Source organism: Lactuca serriola, chromosome 5 (assembly GCF_051521515.1).
Source record: "Lactuca serriola cultivar US96UC23 chromosome 5, Lser_US96UC23_V15, whole genome shotgun sequence".
Lineage (NCBI taxonomy): Eukaryota > Viridiplantae > Streptophyta > Magnoliopsida > Asterales > Asteraceae > Lactuca > Lactuca serriola.
In genome coordinates, this window is record NC_136412.1 from 259919692 (window position 1) to 259938034 (window position 18343).

An 18343-nucleotide genomic window follows, 5' to 3' on the forward strand; every position below is an offset into this window, starting at 1 on the left:
AACTTGCACCATTAGTCTAAAATGAGATTTTTTTTTTCGGTTTTGATCGATGAAAAAGTTGAAAAGACTGTTTTATCTTTTTTCTTTTGTATTTTTTTTTTTATTTTAGTACCATTTTAATTTAAAAATAAATCTCTCTCTCTCTATATATATAGAGGTGAGATCCGTTGAAAACTTATAGTTTCCCAAGAGCCTGATAACTAAAGGTGAAGCGTTAGATCAAAATTAACTCATTAAGGGCATGATCGTCATTTTTCCGATCTCATTTAATGTTTAGTTTTTTTTGTTATTGAAAATATTAATAAAAAGTTCTAAAAATTAACATAATAAATCAAATTTCAGTTTTTTTTAATAATTTTTGATTTTTTTAAATGGAGTTTTTTTAATTTTTTAAAAAAAACATTAATTTTTAAAAAAATTGGAAATAATTAATTTTTTAAAAAAAACTGCAATTTTTCAAAAAAACTGTAATTTTTTTTTAAAAAAATTGCATTATTTTTTAAAAAAAATGCAATTTTTTAAAAAAATAAAATTTTAAAAATCAGTAAATTAAAAAAAAACTAGAATATTTATAAGAAAAACCTTAATTTTTTAACAAAAAAATCAATGTTTTAGGTGTATATATGCATATTTTTTCAGATGGATATATGCGTATTTCTTATATTATAATATTCGTAAGTAAATCATAAAAAAATATCATTTTTATTAATCAATCTATAAACATAATAGTACAAGTATTTTATTCGATACAAAATTAAATAAAAAATAATAAAAAATACTACAAAGATTCACAATGTTATCATTTTTTCATATCAAGATTTTCATATTTTCTTCAATTTATCACTTTTGACTTCTTCAATATTTTCCACAAAATTTTAAAAATCTACACGAAAATTAAAAAAAAAAAATTGATTAATGCAAGAACATTAAAAAAAATGCACCATGTATATATCATGTAAGATTCGCTTGTGATTATATCATGTAAAATTCACATGTGATTGTATCTTTTAAGATTCAAATGTGAAATTTACAAGAAAATTTTAAAAAATAATAAACGAACAACACTCACATAGGCATGGATTGGCTGAGCCCAAATGAGCGGTAATCGACTATAAGCAACAGTTGGTTAGTGTCAGGACCCCAAGTGGGGGAGAGCTGGTGATTTACGGCGAGAGACCGCAACATGGACCAACTTTATGTTCAATAGCAAGCACTTGGCGCTACCTTCAGTAGGGTTGTGCACGTTATGTCGCCTACGTCATGGATACCCGAGAGGTGGGTAAGGTGACCATGAGCGTTGTGTCACTTGTACGAGAGTACCTGGATGTATTCCCAGAGGAGTTGTCTGGGATACCTCCGGAGAGACAAATGGAGTTCCGGATCGACCTAGTCCCTGGTGCGGCCCCGATAGCCAAGGCACCATACCGGTTGGCTCCTCTCGAGATGCGTGAGTTGTCTACACAGTTGCAGAAGCTATTAGAAAATGGATTCATCAGGCCGAACAGTTCGCCTTGGGGAGCCCCGATCCTGTTTGTGAAGAAGAAGGATGGGTCACATCGGATATGTATAGACTACCGGGAACAAGGTAACGGTGAAGAACCGTTACCCACTCCCGAAGATTGATGATCTCTTCGATCAGCTTTAGGGGGCATCTTGGTTTTCCAAGATTGATTTGCGTTCAGGCTATCATCGAAAGAGAGTCAGAGATGAGGATGTACATAAGACTGCTTGTCGGACTCACTATGGCCACTACGAGTTCGTGGTGATGCCCTTTGGGCTCACCAATGCCTTTATTGTGTTCATGGACCTCATGAATCGCGTATGCAGACCGATGCTAGATCGGTCTTTGATACTCTTTATTGATGACATCTTGGTTTACTCCAAGACGTAGGAGCAGCAGGAGGAACACTTGCGGGAGGTGTTAGATACCCTGAGGAGGGAGAGCTTGTATGCCAAGATCTCCAAGTGCGGGTTTTGGTTGCTGTAGGTGTAGTTTTTGGGGCACCTTGTCAACTAGAATGATATTTTGGTTGACCCGGCCAAAGTAGAGGCCGTGATGAGATGGGAGGTTCTGACGTCTCCATCTGAGATTTGGAGTTTCCTCGGGTTAGCAGGCTATTACCGAAAATTCATACAGGACTTCTCCAAGATAGCAGTACCCTTGACCTGACTAACAAAGAAAGCCGTTGTATTTCGCTGGGGGCCTGAGCAGCAGACATCGTTCAAGACGTTGAGGCAAAAGTGTGTAAGGCGCCGATCTTAGCCCTGCCAGAGGGCGTGGAGGATTTTGTAGTATATTGCGATGCGTCCATCTCATGTATGGGTGCAGTGTTGATGCAGTGAGGGTACGTCATCGCCTACGCCTCGAGGCAGCTGAAGCCTCACGATGCGAACTACCCAACGTATGACGTGGAGTTAGGGGCGGTTGTTTTCGCCCTCAAGATTTGGCGACACTACCTCTATGGGGTCTGTTGTACCATTTACACGGACCACAAGAGCTTGAGGTACCTCATGGATCAGCCGAATCTGAACATGAGGCAGCGACGGTGGTTGGATGTGGTGAAGGATTACGGTTGGGAGATCTTGTACCACCTAGAGAAGGCCAATGTTATGGCTGATGCACTTATCCTCAAGGCATTCGCAGCCTCGATCAGAGACATCTGTCTGAGGATGACAATAGTGACTCCGCTTCTGGAGATGATCCGGGAGGCCTAGTAGGAGGCTATGAAGAAGGAACATCGGAAGAGTGAGCATATAGTGGACCCGATTTCCTCCTTCGACTATGATAGCCACGGGCTGTTGACACTTCACCATAGAGTGTGGGTTCCGTATGCAGGCAGTGTGTGCCAGATCCTGATGGAGGAGGCGCATAAGTCCAAAATTTTCATCCATCCCGAGGCAACGAAGATGTATATAGATCTTCGTCCTGATTACTGGTGGCCCTGCATGAAGCGGGATGTAGCCAGGTACATTGTGAGGTTCTTGACCTGCAGGAAGGTCAAGGTCGAGCACCAGAGGCCTCACGGAAAGACGCAACCGTTGGATATACCTGTGTGGAAATGGGAGGATATTACTATGGATTTCATCACAAAACTTCGTAGGACCACACAGGGAGTGGATTCAATTTGGGTCATCGTGGATCGGTCGACCAATAGTTCCCATTTCATACCGATTTAGGAGAGCATTTCAGCCGAAAAGCTAGCCGACATCTACATCAGAGAGGTAGTAGCTCGACATGGAGTGCCAGTTTTCGTGATTTCTGACCGAGATGTACAATTTACTTCCAGATTCTGGAAGAAATTTAATGACGAGTTGGGTACTCGTCTGCACTTTAGCTTGACTTTTCATCTAAAGACGGATGGTCAGAGTGAGCGGACCTTCCAGACCTTGGAGGATATGCTGCGGGCATGTGCTTAGACTTTGGTGGTAGCTGGGATACCTACCTTCCCTTGGCATAATTTTCTTATAATAATAGCTACCATGCCAGCATCGACCGTCCTCCATTCGAGATGTTATATGGGAGGAAGTGCGCAACCCTGATATGTTGGGGTGAGGTTGGACAGAAAGTCACAGGGAGTACCGAAGTGGTACTCAAGACAACCTAGAGGATCTAGCAGGTCCAAAGTAGACTCCAGACGGCCAAGAGTCGGTAGAAGAGTTACGCCGACCGACGACGATATGGTCCTCCTGAAGGTGTCACCTTGGAAAGGTGACATCTGGTTCAGGAAGCGGGGCAAGGTGGGCCCCAGATACATCGGACTGTTCAGGGTTATAGCCTAGGTAGGCAAGGTTGCGTATCGGCTGGACCTACTAGCTGAGCTCAGTCAGATCCAAAGCACCTTTCATGTCTCCTAGCTGCGGAAGTGCTTGGTAGATGACTCTGTAGTGGTACCCTTAGAGGATATTTAGGTGGATGACAGTTTGAACTCCATCGAGCGACCAATAGCCATCCTTGACAGGACGACAAAGGATTTGAGGAACAAGAGGGTGGAGTTGGTGAAGGTGCAGTGGCAGCACCGCAAGGGCTTGGAGTTGGTTTGGGAGCTGGAGGATGAGATGAGGGGGGACTACCTCGAACTATTTCTGGGTGCAGCAGACTTCGAGGACGAAGTCTAAAATAAGTGGGGGAGATTTGTAACATCCGGTTCCTGGTATGTATTTTAAATAAGATTTATTCATTTTTGTTCACGAACTCGAAGAGTTGGAGGCCCCAAACTCGTCGAGTAGGAATGGATTTTGGACACGGGTTATGAAGTCTACTCGACGAATTGAGAGCCTCAACTCGATGAGTAGGCCTGGCTGAATGAAACACTAATTTTAAGGGTTTTGCACCCTATTTAAACACCTTAACCTCCAAAGGCTGGCCTCATTTACAGCCTCCATCGTCCCAAACCCTAGCCAAGAAACCCTAATCCACTTTTGGAGAGTTTTGAGCCATTTTTGTGCATTTTTTTGTGATTTTGAAGCTTGTAAGAGAAGGAGAAGCTCGGGGATTCAAGAGGAAGCTTGTAGATCCAAAGTTTGAGCTGCATTTCTGACTCATTTGAGGTATAAATTTGATACATTGGCTTTCTATTACTTAGATCTTCATTTAGGGAAGTATGTTGTCACTTTTGGGCCATATTGAAGTCATTTTCGGGATTTGAGTATATCATGAAGTTGTGACTTCAGATCTAGGCACTCATGAGCTTATGAGGCTTAAAGTTGTCAGCTTTATCAAGCCTTGGCTCTTCTCCATGCCCCAAATCTAGGCACTCAACGTAAATCTAAGCAACCAAGGGGTAGTGTTGTAACTCATTTATGTTGGTAGTGATTGCTCATATTTATGTAATTCATAAGTAGCAATTATGTATAATCTTTGGTTCACTCACTTCTATATAAAGGTTGCTATGTCCTCTTGTATTACACATTCATATTATCTAATAAGAATCTTTACACATTCATATTATCTAATAAGAATCTTTGCATGATCGTTAAGTTGAGCTAATTTTTCTTAGGATAGTTATCATATTAATTTTTCACATAGTTATCTTATTAATCAATAATTAATTTTTCAACTATCGTTTAATTTTCATCTAACAACTAGCTATTTAGTTCCAAAAAAATGTCCAGATTTTATTGTTTTATCATTTCACACCTAAACCAATATGGATAACATGATTAACATCTAGCAGGAGTCAAATACAACGCCTTTTTCTTTTTCCAGGGACTCAGGGAGTGTAGTATACCTAACCAGAAAATTATCGCTAAAACCATGGATATTCATTCATCGATTTAAGGATGTCCATATGATATGATAAACGGCTTCAGTCATATAACATTTTATCGATTATATTCTTGAAAGACGTATAAAAATGTGTCAGCATTGCTAATGAATAGAAACTTTTAGACCAATTCTCTACCTATTCATTTTGTTTTGTTGTATACAAACAAATTATGCCGGCCGAATTTCTTAGGAATGAAAGTCTCATTTGCTTTGTGTTAATTGTTCGTGCTTCACATCGCCATTAATCTCCGATCCCACCACACCTCGTCACTATCACTTTCCACTGTTTCTTGATTCCTCCAATAATCACACAACTAAAAAAAATTCATCGACTTTTCTACAGATTCTCTCATTCAAAATGTACCCAAACTCCATCCTCAACGAAACCCAATTCCTAGATTATAATCCCTTGGAAAGGTATGATTATGAACAGGTGGACAATCAGTTTCCGGCGCCGGAAATAGAGAACCAGGCAGTCGACGAAGAACTCCCTCCGTTAGAAGACGTAAACAACACCATCAATCAGTTTGATGCGCAGCGATTGTCAGTCCAGGTTCCAGATCTCGATAACCATGATCAGACACCGTTCTTGATACCGGAATTCGACCAATTAACGAAGGGGATTGCAAATTCAAAGTTAAAGTCAAAATCAGCGAACCGCGATCTGAATTCTCCGGCGTCCCTAGAGCTTCTGAGTTTTTCCCGGAGCAAATTTAAGCGTTTACCAGACGAAATTGTACCGGATTGTGCCGGGAAACTGTCGACGGTGGAAATCATCGAACTGGCAGCGGAGAAGTTTATAAAGTTTTCAGCTCAACAGGTCAATGGGTACACCATGTTCACTCATCCGTACGGGTCGTCGGCGTTCACGAGCTTATCGATAGACGAGACCAGAGAGGTGGAGCTTGTTTTCCAGCTTTTGACTGCCGCCGAGAATGTTAGCCGGAAACAGTTTGATGTTGCCAGCAAATTCATAGCACGGTGTGGTTGGGTGGCGTGCGACAGCGGCTCTCCGGTTGAACGGCTGGTGTTCTATTTATGCGAAGCATTGCAGAAAAGAATTGGAAAAGAAATTGATATACCGGTTGCTACGAAACTAGAAAAACAGGTGAATCATACTACTATTCATACAAAATTACAAATGTCAAATTTAAAAAAATAATAACAATTCTATTTTAATTAGTTTGGTTTCACCAAAAAAACGAACAGTTCTTACTTACCCTAGTTTCGAAGATTTTTTAGGCTTTTGGACAATTTTCTAAAAATTAAGACAAAATATATGAAGTTTTATATGATTTGGCATACATATAATTTTTACTTGTTAGAAAAATGCAAAAAATAAAATAAATAAATAAAAAATCCAACAAAATACTTTTTTTAACAACTTTTTCTAAATTAAACAATTTTTTCTAACAAAACAAAAACACCGCATAACGGTCAAATAAGAAAAATGTGTTAAAGTTAGCTGCTTTAATCGCGAAAAAATGTGATATTTTCATGGTTACCCGCTAAATTGACAAATACGAGTGGTTTTTAGAATAAAATCAAATAGCGTGCTTAAACCGAAATTGACCAAACTACAATGATTTTTTTATTACTTGCCCTAAGAATAATGTAAACATCTAATTATGGACGAGTTTATGAATTTTTTTGATTCGGTTTTTATTTGATTATCTCAATGTTACTTATTTTACTTTATAACAACAAATATAACTCGAATGTACTTTCTTTTACCAGTTTTAATTCATCATTTTAAAACATACGGTCTCTTGTGAGACAAACTTTTTGTGACATCTATCGCTAGTACTTCATCATCTGTCTCACGTGTTTGGAAAAATAAAGTATTGAAGATTTTAACTTTTGATATCAAACTTATTACATGTAGTGTCTAAAGAATGAAAATCATATGGCATTGGGAACAAATATGACATTCTTGGCCGTTTATCAAGCCCTTCCGTTCAATCAAGTGTTGCATTTCACTGGCATACAAGCAATCATCGATCAAGTTGGGACATCAAAGCAAGTGCATTTGATCGACATCCACATTAGGAGCGGTGTACAATGGACAGCTATGATGCAAGCATTGGCAAACCAAAGTTCACAAATTGAGCTTTTGAAACTTACCGCATTTGCAACAACCTCAGATGTCCAAGAAGTCAGGGAAACCGGAAAAAGATTGGAGAGTTTTGCAACAACTTTGAGTTTGCCCTTCTCATTTAAAATGTTAGTGCTATCGGACATCACCGAGGTGGAAGAAAAGCAGTTTGAGGTCCAGGATGGGGAAGTAATCGCAGTCTATTGTCATATGATTCTAAGAACAATGATTTTGAAGCCCCAAAGGTTGGAAAATATGATGAGAGCTATCAAAACGATCAACCCCTCGATTGTTGTTATAGCTGAGGTTGAAGCCAACCATACTTCAACTTCTTTTGTGAAGCGGTTTACTGAGACGTTATTCTTCTATGGTGCTTATTTTGATTGTTTGGATGCATGTATGAGTGGAGATAATGTTCATAGATCCGTGATGGAAGGTGTTCATTTTTCTGATGGGATACAAAACATAGTGGCATCCGAGGGGGACGAGCGGATGAGTAGGAGTGTGAAGATGGATACATGGAAGTCGTTTTTTGCAAGGTTTGGGATGGTGGAGATTGAGTTAAGTGATTCGTGTCTTTATCAAGCACAACTTGTGTTGCAACGGTTTTCATGTGCAAATTCTTGCATGCTTGAGAATAATGGCAAGTGTTTAATTATTGGGTGGAAAGGAACTCCATTGCATTCTCTTTCGACATGGAAGTTCATTTAGTAATGATGGATTGTAATACTTTTGGTTTCCTAAGCCTATAATTGTTTTAGGGACATTTAGACGGCAGAACAATGTTAATAAGATATAATTTGCAATATTTTGTCCCCCGTGAATACTAAACAAGGTGGGACAAGTCTATCGTGTTTTTATTTGTTAATATAAAATAGGGGAATACCCTCATCGTACTAACCAAACAAAATAATCCTAAAAAACAAAAAAAAATTGTCCAAACTATCCAGCAAACCATGGGCAGCCTTCTGTATTCTTAATATTTTTAATCCCTTTACATGATTGATTATTATATCATGTACACCAGCATGGGGGGCTTAGAGGGAGGGCAAAGTGGGTAGCTACACAGGGTCCAATTTTTTTCATTATATATTTTTATTTAAAAATACAAATTTATAATAAAGATAAGGGCCTTTTGTTTCTTGTTCGTCCTGAGCCTTTAAGAATATTTCATTTTTCAGGACCGGCCTTGTACACCAGCATGGACTTGTTGTAACATGTGATGAAACTATTTAAAGCCTTTAGTTAAGAGAGTAAAAACTAAATGTGTCTAATATTGAAATTACTTACTTACTTTCCAAGTGATTCCGGTTTAAAATGGACTTTGAATCTTGTACACCAATGTTCTTCCTCTTTATTCTTTGCAGTCACAATCAAATTGCTTCATGATATAAAACTTCCTCTCTTTATTAAATAAGAGTTTAATAAGGTTTCTACCCTAATGATATCAAGTATTATCATTTATTTTAACATCGAGGTTTAAGTCTCAACTAAGACAATTAATAGTAGTTTAGAAATAAATTAGATTTTTTGTTTCAAAATAAACAATTAAAAGTACGTTGTATGTGTGAAATTTTGAAAAAGTATACAGTTTTGCTTTTAAATAAGTAGTTAGCCGACTTTTCCAGTCATAAAAACGTAAGGAACTTGATTATGAATTTGAAGAAATAGTAATGATTATTCTAACATTAATCATTTCAATTAGACAAAACTGCACAAATGGTCCATGTGGTTTGCTGAAAATTGTCACTTTCGTTCAAAAAGTTTTGGACTAGCACCAATGGTCTAAAGTTTTCATTTTGTTGCGAGTTTGGTCCAATTTACTTTAAGCTTTTTTTCTAATGACGATTTTACCCTTCTTTTTTTGTTTTTTCAATTTTATTTATTTATTTAAATATTTTTATAGTTAAAAAAAATACATCTCTCTCTCTCTCTCTCTCACACACACACACACACACATCTAAATTTTTTCAGAAAATTGGTTACCACCATCATTCATGAACTCAAGAACATGTCATAAACTCAAGAACATCTTCCCCACCACCATCGTTAGACTACCATCCGCCACCACCAACATCTGTCACCACCAAAGACTATTGCCACCACCATCTGCTACCTCTATCTCCGCCTGAATTTTTTCTACTTCATCTACGCCTAAAAATCATCCAAAAAACAAAAACCTTACACAAAATATGGTTTTGTTCATGATTTCACCCCTCTCCGTCTATAGGATAGAAAACCCTTCTCGAATGTGTTCATCTCCGTCGCACACCCAAAAAATTATCCCAGGAATGGATGATTCCATTTCCGTTGTTGATGGTAAAGAATGTCTAGGGTTTGTCGTTTCTGAACCAATGATCTGAAACTTGAATCTTCACCAGATTTGTCGTTTCTAACCTTATCAACATTCGAATCAAGAAAAAAATGGTGGATCTCCAAGTTTAAATGTTAAATTAGTCAGTTTTCTTGCTCAACTCATCCAGATCTTACACTAAGCATCTTCTGAATCGGTGTTGAAAAACTCTAAAACGAATTGCAAAAATGAAAATTCATCTGCACACAATTGGAATCGAGAAATCGATACTAGTGATTTGCAAAATGTGAAGTAAAAATCGGATTTGTGGGTTCATAAATCTCAACCTTCGTTCGTAAATCTAACCTTGAACCAAACGACATGCTCAATTTCTCCACCATTTGAACGTTTGGTTTCTCCACCTTGAACCAGATCTTGTTTGCAGATTTCACCTGTGAGTAAGAATCTACAGATCGGTGGTGATAGTGGTTCATGATGGTCACGTTTTGAGCTAATGATAAAGAAGAAGATGATGATGGGGAAATCGAGTTTTTAGATGAAGATGATGATGGGGAAATCGAGTCTGAAATGCGCGCGCGCGCGCGCGAGAGAGAGAGAGAGAGAGAGAGAGAGAGAGAGAGAGAGAGAGAGAGAGAGAGAGAGAGAGAGAGAGAGAGAGAGAGAGATGAAGTATTTTCTTTTAATCATAAAAATATTTAGATAAATAAAAAAAACTGAAAAAAACAAAAAAGAAGGGTAAAATCGTCATTAGAAAAAAGTTTAAAGTAAATTGGACCAAACTCGCAACAAAATGAAAACTTTGGACCTGTGGTGTTAGTCCAAAACTTTTTGGACCAAAGTGGCAATTTTCAGCAAACCACATGGACCATTTTTGCAGTTTTATCTTTCAATTATACAAAGTATAAATAATAAATATATAATATAATTATGGATGTCTTCAGGACCGGACCATTTAAACCTTTAACACAAAGTATGAATACTTAGGTTACATATAACCATTTGGGTTGTGATAATTTGATAAGAATTTTTTTTATCTACTCTAATAAATTAATTTTTTTTGCCACTTGTCAAACTCTCATTCAATTTGTCAAATGTCAGTTTGTGGATATTTTGATTTTTTCCCACATGTCATTTTATGAGTTTTTTCTATTTTATTATATTTTACATAATATTTTAATGTAATATTTGCACTAAATGAATATCAATTTCATTAATGAAATTACCTTTTAATTTCAAAATTTCTAAAATTAAACTTTATTAGTTTCTTTTGTTTATTTATTTAAACTATTTGTTTAAATTTAAAAGATAAAAAACATTTCAATTGTAATAATTCATTATTCTTCTTATTTTCTTATGAAGTCAAAGTTCTCAAATATATAAACCTTAACTTTTTATTTTATACATTAAACCATGTAATACATGAGTCTCAAAACTAGTATCCTAATAAATAAAAACCTATTTTGCCACTTGTCAGATTGTCATGAGTTTTGCCACATAATTATGTGGTTTTTTTGAATAAAATTAATTCCACATGTCAATTTATGATTTTTCTCAATTTTAATTAACTAAAAAAGTACCATATAATACTATGTAATGTAGTAATTATAATAAATATCATAATAAATGAAATTCTTTTTCATTAATGTGTTCCAATTTCAAAAATCATATATTTAAGCTGAATTACACTGATAGTTTCCAAGGTTGTATAACGTGTTCCCTTCTTTCTAAAAGCATTGGAAGTCATTCAAAGAACTGACACAGTCTGGAATAGATATGATTTTCAACATGAAAAATCAGCAACTGAAATTTGGAGATTCCATTCGTTTTCTCTCTCACACCCTAGAACTCGAGAAATTCGACACCATCTCTTTGCTGGATCGCACTAATCACCACCGCCATGAAGATATCACAACTCAAAGCTGTAACATCCAGAAATCAGGAATAACTATTTAATCCCTCTTCTTTTCCAAGTTGTCAAAACTAGTCCATGAAGGGAAATGGTAGCAAATGAGTACGCTGGACGTACTGAAGAGTACGCTGCGCGTACCCATGAGCCTGATCTTGTCGCGGGTGCTACCCAGTATGCTGGGCATACCATAATGTACGTTGGGCGTATTGGGCTCAGTCATGAAACCCTAAATGCGACTTGTGCACTATAAAAGGAATGTTATGGCCTCCACCCCATCCACCATGTCCAGTGAGTGAAACCCTAATGGAGCTAAACCTTCGTTCTAAACTTATGTGTGTGTGTTTTTTTGAGCTTGAAAATGTCTTTGTGTGCTTGTAAAGAAGAAGAGAAGGCCTTGAAGAGGAAGGATTGGAGTCCAAGCTTTTAGATCTGAGCTTAAATGAGTGGGGAGCTTCTCACAAACATAAAAAGCTTCAAACTTTACCACTTTTTTGTTATAAACATCATATAGGAGCATTTTTAGGGTTTAAGTACCAAAGGTGGAGACTTTTTGAGCAAAGGAACTCCATGGACCTGGATCTACCCCATTTCAGTGTATTTTATGTTGTAAATACATAAAAATCCAATCTTGGTCGTTAAGATTAAGTCATGCATGAGATTAGGGCTTAATGGGGAAAGAGGATATGTGTTTGAAGTGATTGGTGACCTTTACAGTCATGCAGAGGCTTAAAGGTTTTGACTTTATGGCTTAGGAGACAGTAGAGTGCCTGGATCTGAGATATGAGCTTATGTCTTAATCTATTCAGACCAAAAATCATGAAAGTGTGAAATTGGGCATTACGTTGGGCATAAGCCCAGTACGCGCCGCGTAGGGGGTCGAGTACCGCAATTCTGGATGACCACAGAGTACACCCCAGGTACAGAGCTAGTACGCGCAACGTAATTCCCTGTAATTGACTTTCGTTGACTTTTAGGGATTGGTCAAAGTGTGGACTTTTGGACCATTAGAGGGGTAAAATGGTCTTTTAGCCTTCTGAAAGAACATAGGGAGGGATTGGTCTAGCCTTGAGACCCGTTTTTTATTTATGATAATTACTTTATGTAATTAGGTGGGGGCTAGGTCATTGTTTTGAGTTTGGGGATTCGAGCACGTGAGTTACTAGACATCATACGAGGTGAGTCTTCTCACTATACCTTACCTAGAGTGGTTTATGTGTGACCGGAAGGTCTTATGTGCTATGACGAGTATGTGTTAGATGTTTCTATGTGATATGTATATGTTATGTATGTTATGAGTAGTATGGTATGGACCGAAAGGTCAACAGGGTATGGACCGAAAGGTCAGCCATGGAGGGACCGGAAGGTTAATATGGTATGGTCGGAAGGTCAACGGAGTAGGACCAGAAGGTCTACTCAGATTATGGGACCGGAAGGCCCTTGAGACACATTGACCAGAAGGTTTCATAGAGTTATAGCCTCAAGTGGCTTATGTGTTGTATGTGGTATTTTGGGGAACTCACTAAGCATTTATGCTTACCGTGTTATGTGATTTGTGTTTCAGGTACTAGCGAGGATCGCGGGAAGGCGCCGACATGATTTGTACACACTGACAGAGGATTTTGTATATGAGATTCTGGGATATGTTTTATCGTGATAACATTTGATACACTTGAGTTTTGACATGTTTTATATGAGATATGTTATGTTTGAAAAATGAAAAAAAAATGGTTTGAATTTCCACGACGTTACAAGTTGGTATCAGAGCCTTGGTTTGAGGGATTCGGATACACCTTCGGGCATATCTGAACTCAAACTGAGGATTTTAGAAAGGTTTTCAAAAGAAACAATTTTCTAAGATAAGTAAAAGATTTTCAAGAAAGCGAAAAAGAGCAGTGTGTACAATCAGCCAGCGCTCGAACGGTGATTTCCCAAAATACCCTTACGTTATATGTTATGAGATATTATGTGATATGTTATGCATGCTAGAGAGTAGGCTAGGTATTCATATCTAGGACTAGAGTGGCCTGATTTGTGATGCCTTAGCCTAGGAGTTACTGCTACTATGAGTTACTACGAGAGTGAGTAGGTAGCAGAGAGGAGCTTACGAGAGGTCTACTGGAAAGTGGCATGTGTGATAAGATGTAGAGTACTTGTGAATTGGGATCCTATGAGGAGAACTTGGTGTGGATACGGATACGGTGTGGAAGGTAGTATTGGGCCTGTACTACTGAAAGCACCGGATCGGTAGACCTTCCAAGTAAGAATCCTTAGGGTGCTAAGGAACAACTAGGAACGGTTGATCGAGTGTGAGTAATCTCGATCAAGTCTCTGGTTATTTTATGCCATATTTCAGGGGCATCATGGTGGAGACATGCCACAACCCAAGAGGCAGTGGTACCAGTGGTACTAGCGATGAGGAGATCCGTAGGATGATCCACGAGGAGGTAGCCGCAACCATTTTGGCAGAGATTCCGGAGATGTTTGGGTTTATCAAGACCACGTTGATTGAGACATTCGACGAGCAATACGCTGCTCAGATCGAGGCCGCTGCTGCTGCAGCCACTGCAACTGTCGTCGCTGCTAGGCCGCATGGGGTGACTTGTTGTTGTACGAGAGTTCAGCAACACGAAGCCACCAGAGTTTGATGGGACATAGGATCCGATAGCCGCGATGAGGTGGATCTCTAACATTGAGGGATGTTTTTACACTTGTTCCTCTCTGGAACATTTGAGAGTACGGTTCGCGCTAAACCAGCTTCACTTGGGAGCGAAGGGCTGGTGGAAGTTTGTGACGACAGATTTTACTCTTGCAGAGCTTACTGCGGTGACTTGGGAGAGGTTCACTACCATGTTCAGAGAAGAGTATGTTCCCTCGGTGGAGAGGGAACGTTTGGTCCAAGAGTTCTTTTCCCTCGGGACGGATTCTGTGACGGTGATCACACGGATGTTTCATGAGAGGCATGGTTCTTCCCTGAGCACGTGTCTTTTGAGCAGGCATGCATGAGTCGATATTTGAGCATACTGAGGAGAGATATTCGGGAGTTCGTGGTGAACTCGACGTACCGAACATTTTCCGAGAACCAGACAAATGCTCGGAAGAGGGAGATTAAGCTAGAGACTCAGGCCAGGGAGGAGGCCGAGTCTCAGAGGAGGGACAGGCGGCCGGTGCAGTCTCAGCCGGCAGCCAAGCGGGCTAAGCCCGCCGATATGAGATCTGGAGGCCAGAAGGGCCGCACTTGTGGGAAGTGCGGTAAGGTACATGATGGAGTTTGTCGAGCAAGTGTTTGCTACAAATGTGGCAAGGAGGGGTATATAGCCAAGGATTGCCCCAAGGGGTTCATGGTTTGCTTTCATTGCAACTAAACTGGCCATAGGAAGGCCAAGTTCCCGCAGTTGATTCAGGGACCAGCGTAGGGATCTGCGCCTTCTACCACTCGAGCTACAGAGAGTCGGCCTGTGAAGGCCGAGACGCTGAAGGCTCGTGGCAGGGCCTTCCAGTTGACCTCGAAGGAGGTCCGCGCAGCACCTGATGTTGTGGCTAGTATGTGATCTTTTGCTTATTCTTTTGTTTATATATATATGGTGCTTATATGTGATATGTTTAGGTACTTTTCTTGTGAATTCGGTACCTGCTTTGGTGTTATTTGACTCGGGTGTGAGTCGATCCTTCGTGTCATTAGCGTTTAGTCAGCATATTAGTATTCAACGAGAGGCGTTGAGTCAACCTCTGTGAGTTTCTATAGTCGACGAGCGAGCGGTGTATGCTACTGATGTGATTCGAGGATGTGTACTCGAGATTTTCGGTGTTGAGTTCCCGACAGATCTGGTACCGATTGTGATGGGGGGTGTCTGTGTCATCGTGGGCATGGACTGTTTGAGCCGATTTAGAGCTGTTATCGACTGCGAGTGTTAGTTGCTGACCATTCGAGACCCTAGTGGGGGAGTACTTATGGTGTATGGCAAGGGTACCCGATCTGGGTCAGCATTTTGCTCGGCTGCCAGAGCGAGACAGGGTCTACAAAAGGGTTGTAGGGGGTTTGTAGCTGATGCGACCTTGAACTTGACCTTTCGCTTGCTCTACGGTCTGGTGTTAGAAGGTGTCTACAAGGCCACACAAAAGAACATCTGTCAGCCGTTTCCCTGGAGGAGGCTCCCGGATGAACGCTCCAACAGTCAAGTTAGATGGGGTTTTAGGTGTTTCTCAGGGAGATTAGTCTTAGAGAAGATGGCTTACCTTTAGGGCTCCTGAGTGCGCCCCTTTATACTTAGCGACCCTACTTGTCCGTACGGGACAGGATAGATTTTAGGGGACAAGGTCAGAGGCGCTGATTGGAGGGTTGTGCGCCTCATTATATCAGAGTACTACCATTGGCTCCGGCGGTAATGCTCTGACCCTCGGTCTTGTCGCTTGACCATAATCTTTGTCTTGACATTGGGAGCGTCTCTAGCGGGCGCAAGCCATTCGCCGGGGCGCCCTGCTCTTAGGGGCGCTAACGGGCGCTGAGCCCGCTCCTCTTGGCTCGGCCGGGGCACTAGGTATCTTGGGCAGGCGTGACTCTTCCATGCCGACTTAGGCACGTCATCAAGTCCCCCAGTCCAGTAGTCGTAGCGTTGTGCTGCTAGATACGATGTTCTGTGCTTGATTACTTTAGACGTCTTTCTTCCCTGTTCGTTCGCCATTTCGGTTTTAATTGTGACGTGACCGCTCATGATGGCTAGCGGTTACGTCAACGTGTCAGACATTTTGAACATCCTGCCCTTTCTGTTTTCTTATAAGGGTACTTATCATGCCTTCTTATCTACGTTTCCTCTTTCTTTCTATCCTTCTTCCTCAACTCCATTTTCTTTCCTTTCTTTTCATGGAGAGTCCCCCAGGCATTGTGCCCTCTGCTTCTGAGTACTTATTTCTAGAAACCACTTATGGCCTTCCTTCTCTTGATGGTGTGGAGTTTCCTTCATTTGGTTCTTCTATCGTTCCCCCCCTCCCTCGGGAAACTCGGAATTTATGAGAAAACCCTAGATGTCGGCCTCCGTCTCCCCTTGAATGATTTCCAAGAGGAGGTGCTCCAGAAAGACGGTTGCAGCGTTCAAATGTTGACACCCAATGCTGTAAACAAGGTTGTTGCTTTTGAGATGATCTGTCAGGCTAACAGTTATCTTCCTGATTATTTTGTGTTTAAATACATCTTCCGCTTTTGTTGCACTGGTGATAATTTCATGTTTTCCGTTCGTCGGGGAGGACATACGCTAGTGCCTGATGGCCGAACGCCCAAAAATTGGCAAGATAGGTGGTTTTGGGTTAATTAGGGCTTGGTGGGTAGCGGACGCTACCGTGCCAACAATTCTGCTAATATTACCACCAAACTCTTTCCCCATAACCAGGGTGTGGCTGATTTTCTCAAGAACATCCAAGTGTCCCCCGAGGACTATTCTGGGGTCCTTCTCTCCGGTGTAGGAATGAGCCCGTCTTGGAGACGTCGCGGTAAAATGACAGTTTTCTTCTTCGTCGTGGATGGTAAGTGTCTGCGTTCTTGCTTTGTTTATCAATGTTAGGGTTTTGTTATATGAAGATCTTCCCTTTTTTATTTTCCTTAATGCCTTAAATTCCCCAGGTAACGACTCTCCTTTGTCTATGGATGAGGTGCTTCGAAAAAGCTACAGGGGTAAATTGGAGTATCGGGAAGTGGATCTAGTCGATCGTCTCCCCTCCCCCCCCTCGCCGTTTGGACTAACTTGCTCTTACTACCGCTATGCCTACTCCTCCGTCGACAAGTGAGGATTCGCCGTCTGTCGGGGTAGATCCCTTTGCAGTTCGCCCACTTTCCTCCGTTATGCCTTTAGGTGGCGTTCATACTACTTCCCACCGAGGGTGACGAAGACAGCAAATATGGCGTCATTGCTGATGTTCGGCGACTGGAGGCCAAGCGGAAGGCCGTTCTGGCCATGGGAGGGACTATGAGTAGTGCACCCAATGTCGCCAAGCGAGTTCAAACCAGGCGTAGCTTCTCGCTCCTTCTAAGCTCGATCTCTTCGTCGTCGACACCTGTTGTTGTTATCCCTGATGATGACGTTCAACAATCTGAAGGGATTGGTGGGGCGCATAAATAACTCGTAGTTCCTGCTTCTGTTGTTCCTCCTATTTCTACTAGTTCTTCTCCTTCAAAGGACCTTTGTGACCCGGATCCCACCCCTGTTTCCCCCATCAAGAACTTAGGTGGAGGTTCTTCAGGACCCTCTCCTTTTATCCCCACTTGGAATCTTCACAATGAGTCTCGTCTCTCTATTCGTGCTAATCCTTTAGAGTTTGCCCGATATGCTTTTACTCCTGCCACTACTGCTGATATGGAGGCTATGGGCAGTCCTGCCCTGTCCCATAACATGACCTGTATCATTGTGCAAGCCATGTGTCACACCCCGGCCGCCGGCAGAAACACCGGGCAGTGTAACGTCATTTCTCGTATCATAGTTATCAACTTCCTGAAAACACATGCATTTAAAATACGTCAACATAATGTTGGTGAGTTCACATGTTTTGACTCCATATAAAAATAATACATATTCCGAGTTTCAAAAGTATAGTTTTGAAAGTATAATTTTGATTCTCCAACGTTAACTATATATATCCTAGGTATAAAAGTTTACTTACCAAATAAGTATATACCTATAAGTCTCATATACTATGAATATAAGTGTTTGTAATTCCATACAAACGAAAATTGCTACGTATAAATCTTATTTCAGTTCTATACGAGTAAAACCA

General features: G+C 40.4%; 1 protein-coding gene across 2 annotated transcripts; it reads left to right on the forward strand.

Annotated features, from left to right (window-relative positions):
• Positions 1-893: 893 nt before the first annotated feature.
• LOC145054134 (scarecrow-like protein 18) lies at positions 894-8179 on the forward strand. 2 transcript variants are annotated; one of them, XM_079002276.1, is made up of 4 exons: positions 894-4151; positions 4467-4548; positions 5610-6374; positions 7152-8179. In XM_079002276.1, the coding sequence occupies exons 3-4, from the start codon at positions 5625-5627 to the stop codon at positions 8070-8072; spliced, it is 1671 nt and encodes a 556-aa protein (XP_078858402.1). In that variant the 5' UTR covers positions 894-4151; positions 4467-4548; positions 5610-5624; the 3' UTR covers positions 8073-8179. The 2 variants fall into 2 exon arrangements, with proteins under 2 accessions (XP_078858402.1, XP_078858401.1); XM_079002275.1 differs by lacking the exons at positions 894-4151; positions 4467-4548 and having other exon boundaries at positions 5107-6374.
• Positions 8180-18343: the final 10164 nt, after the last annotated feature.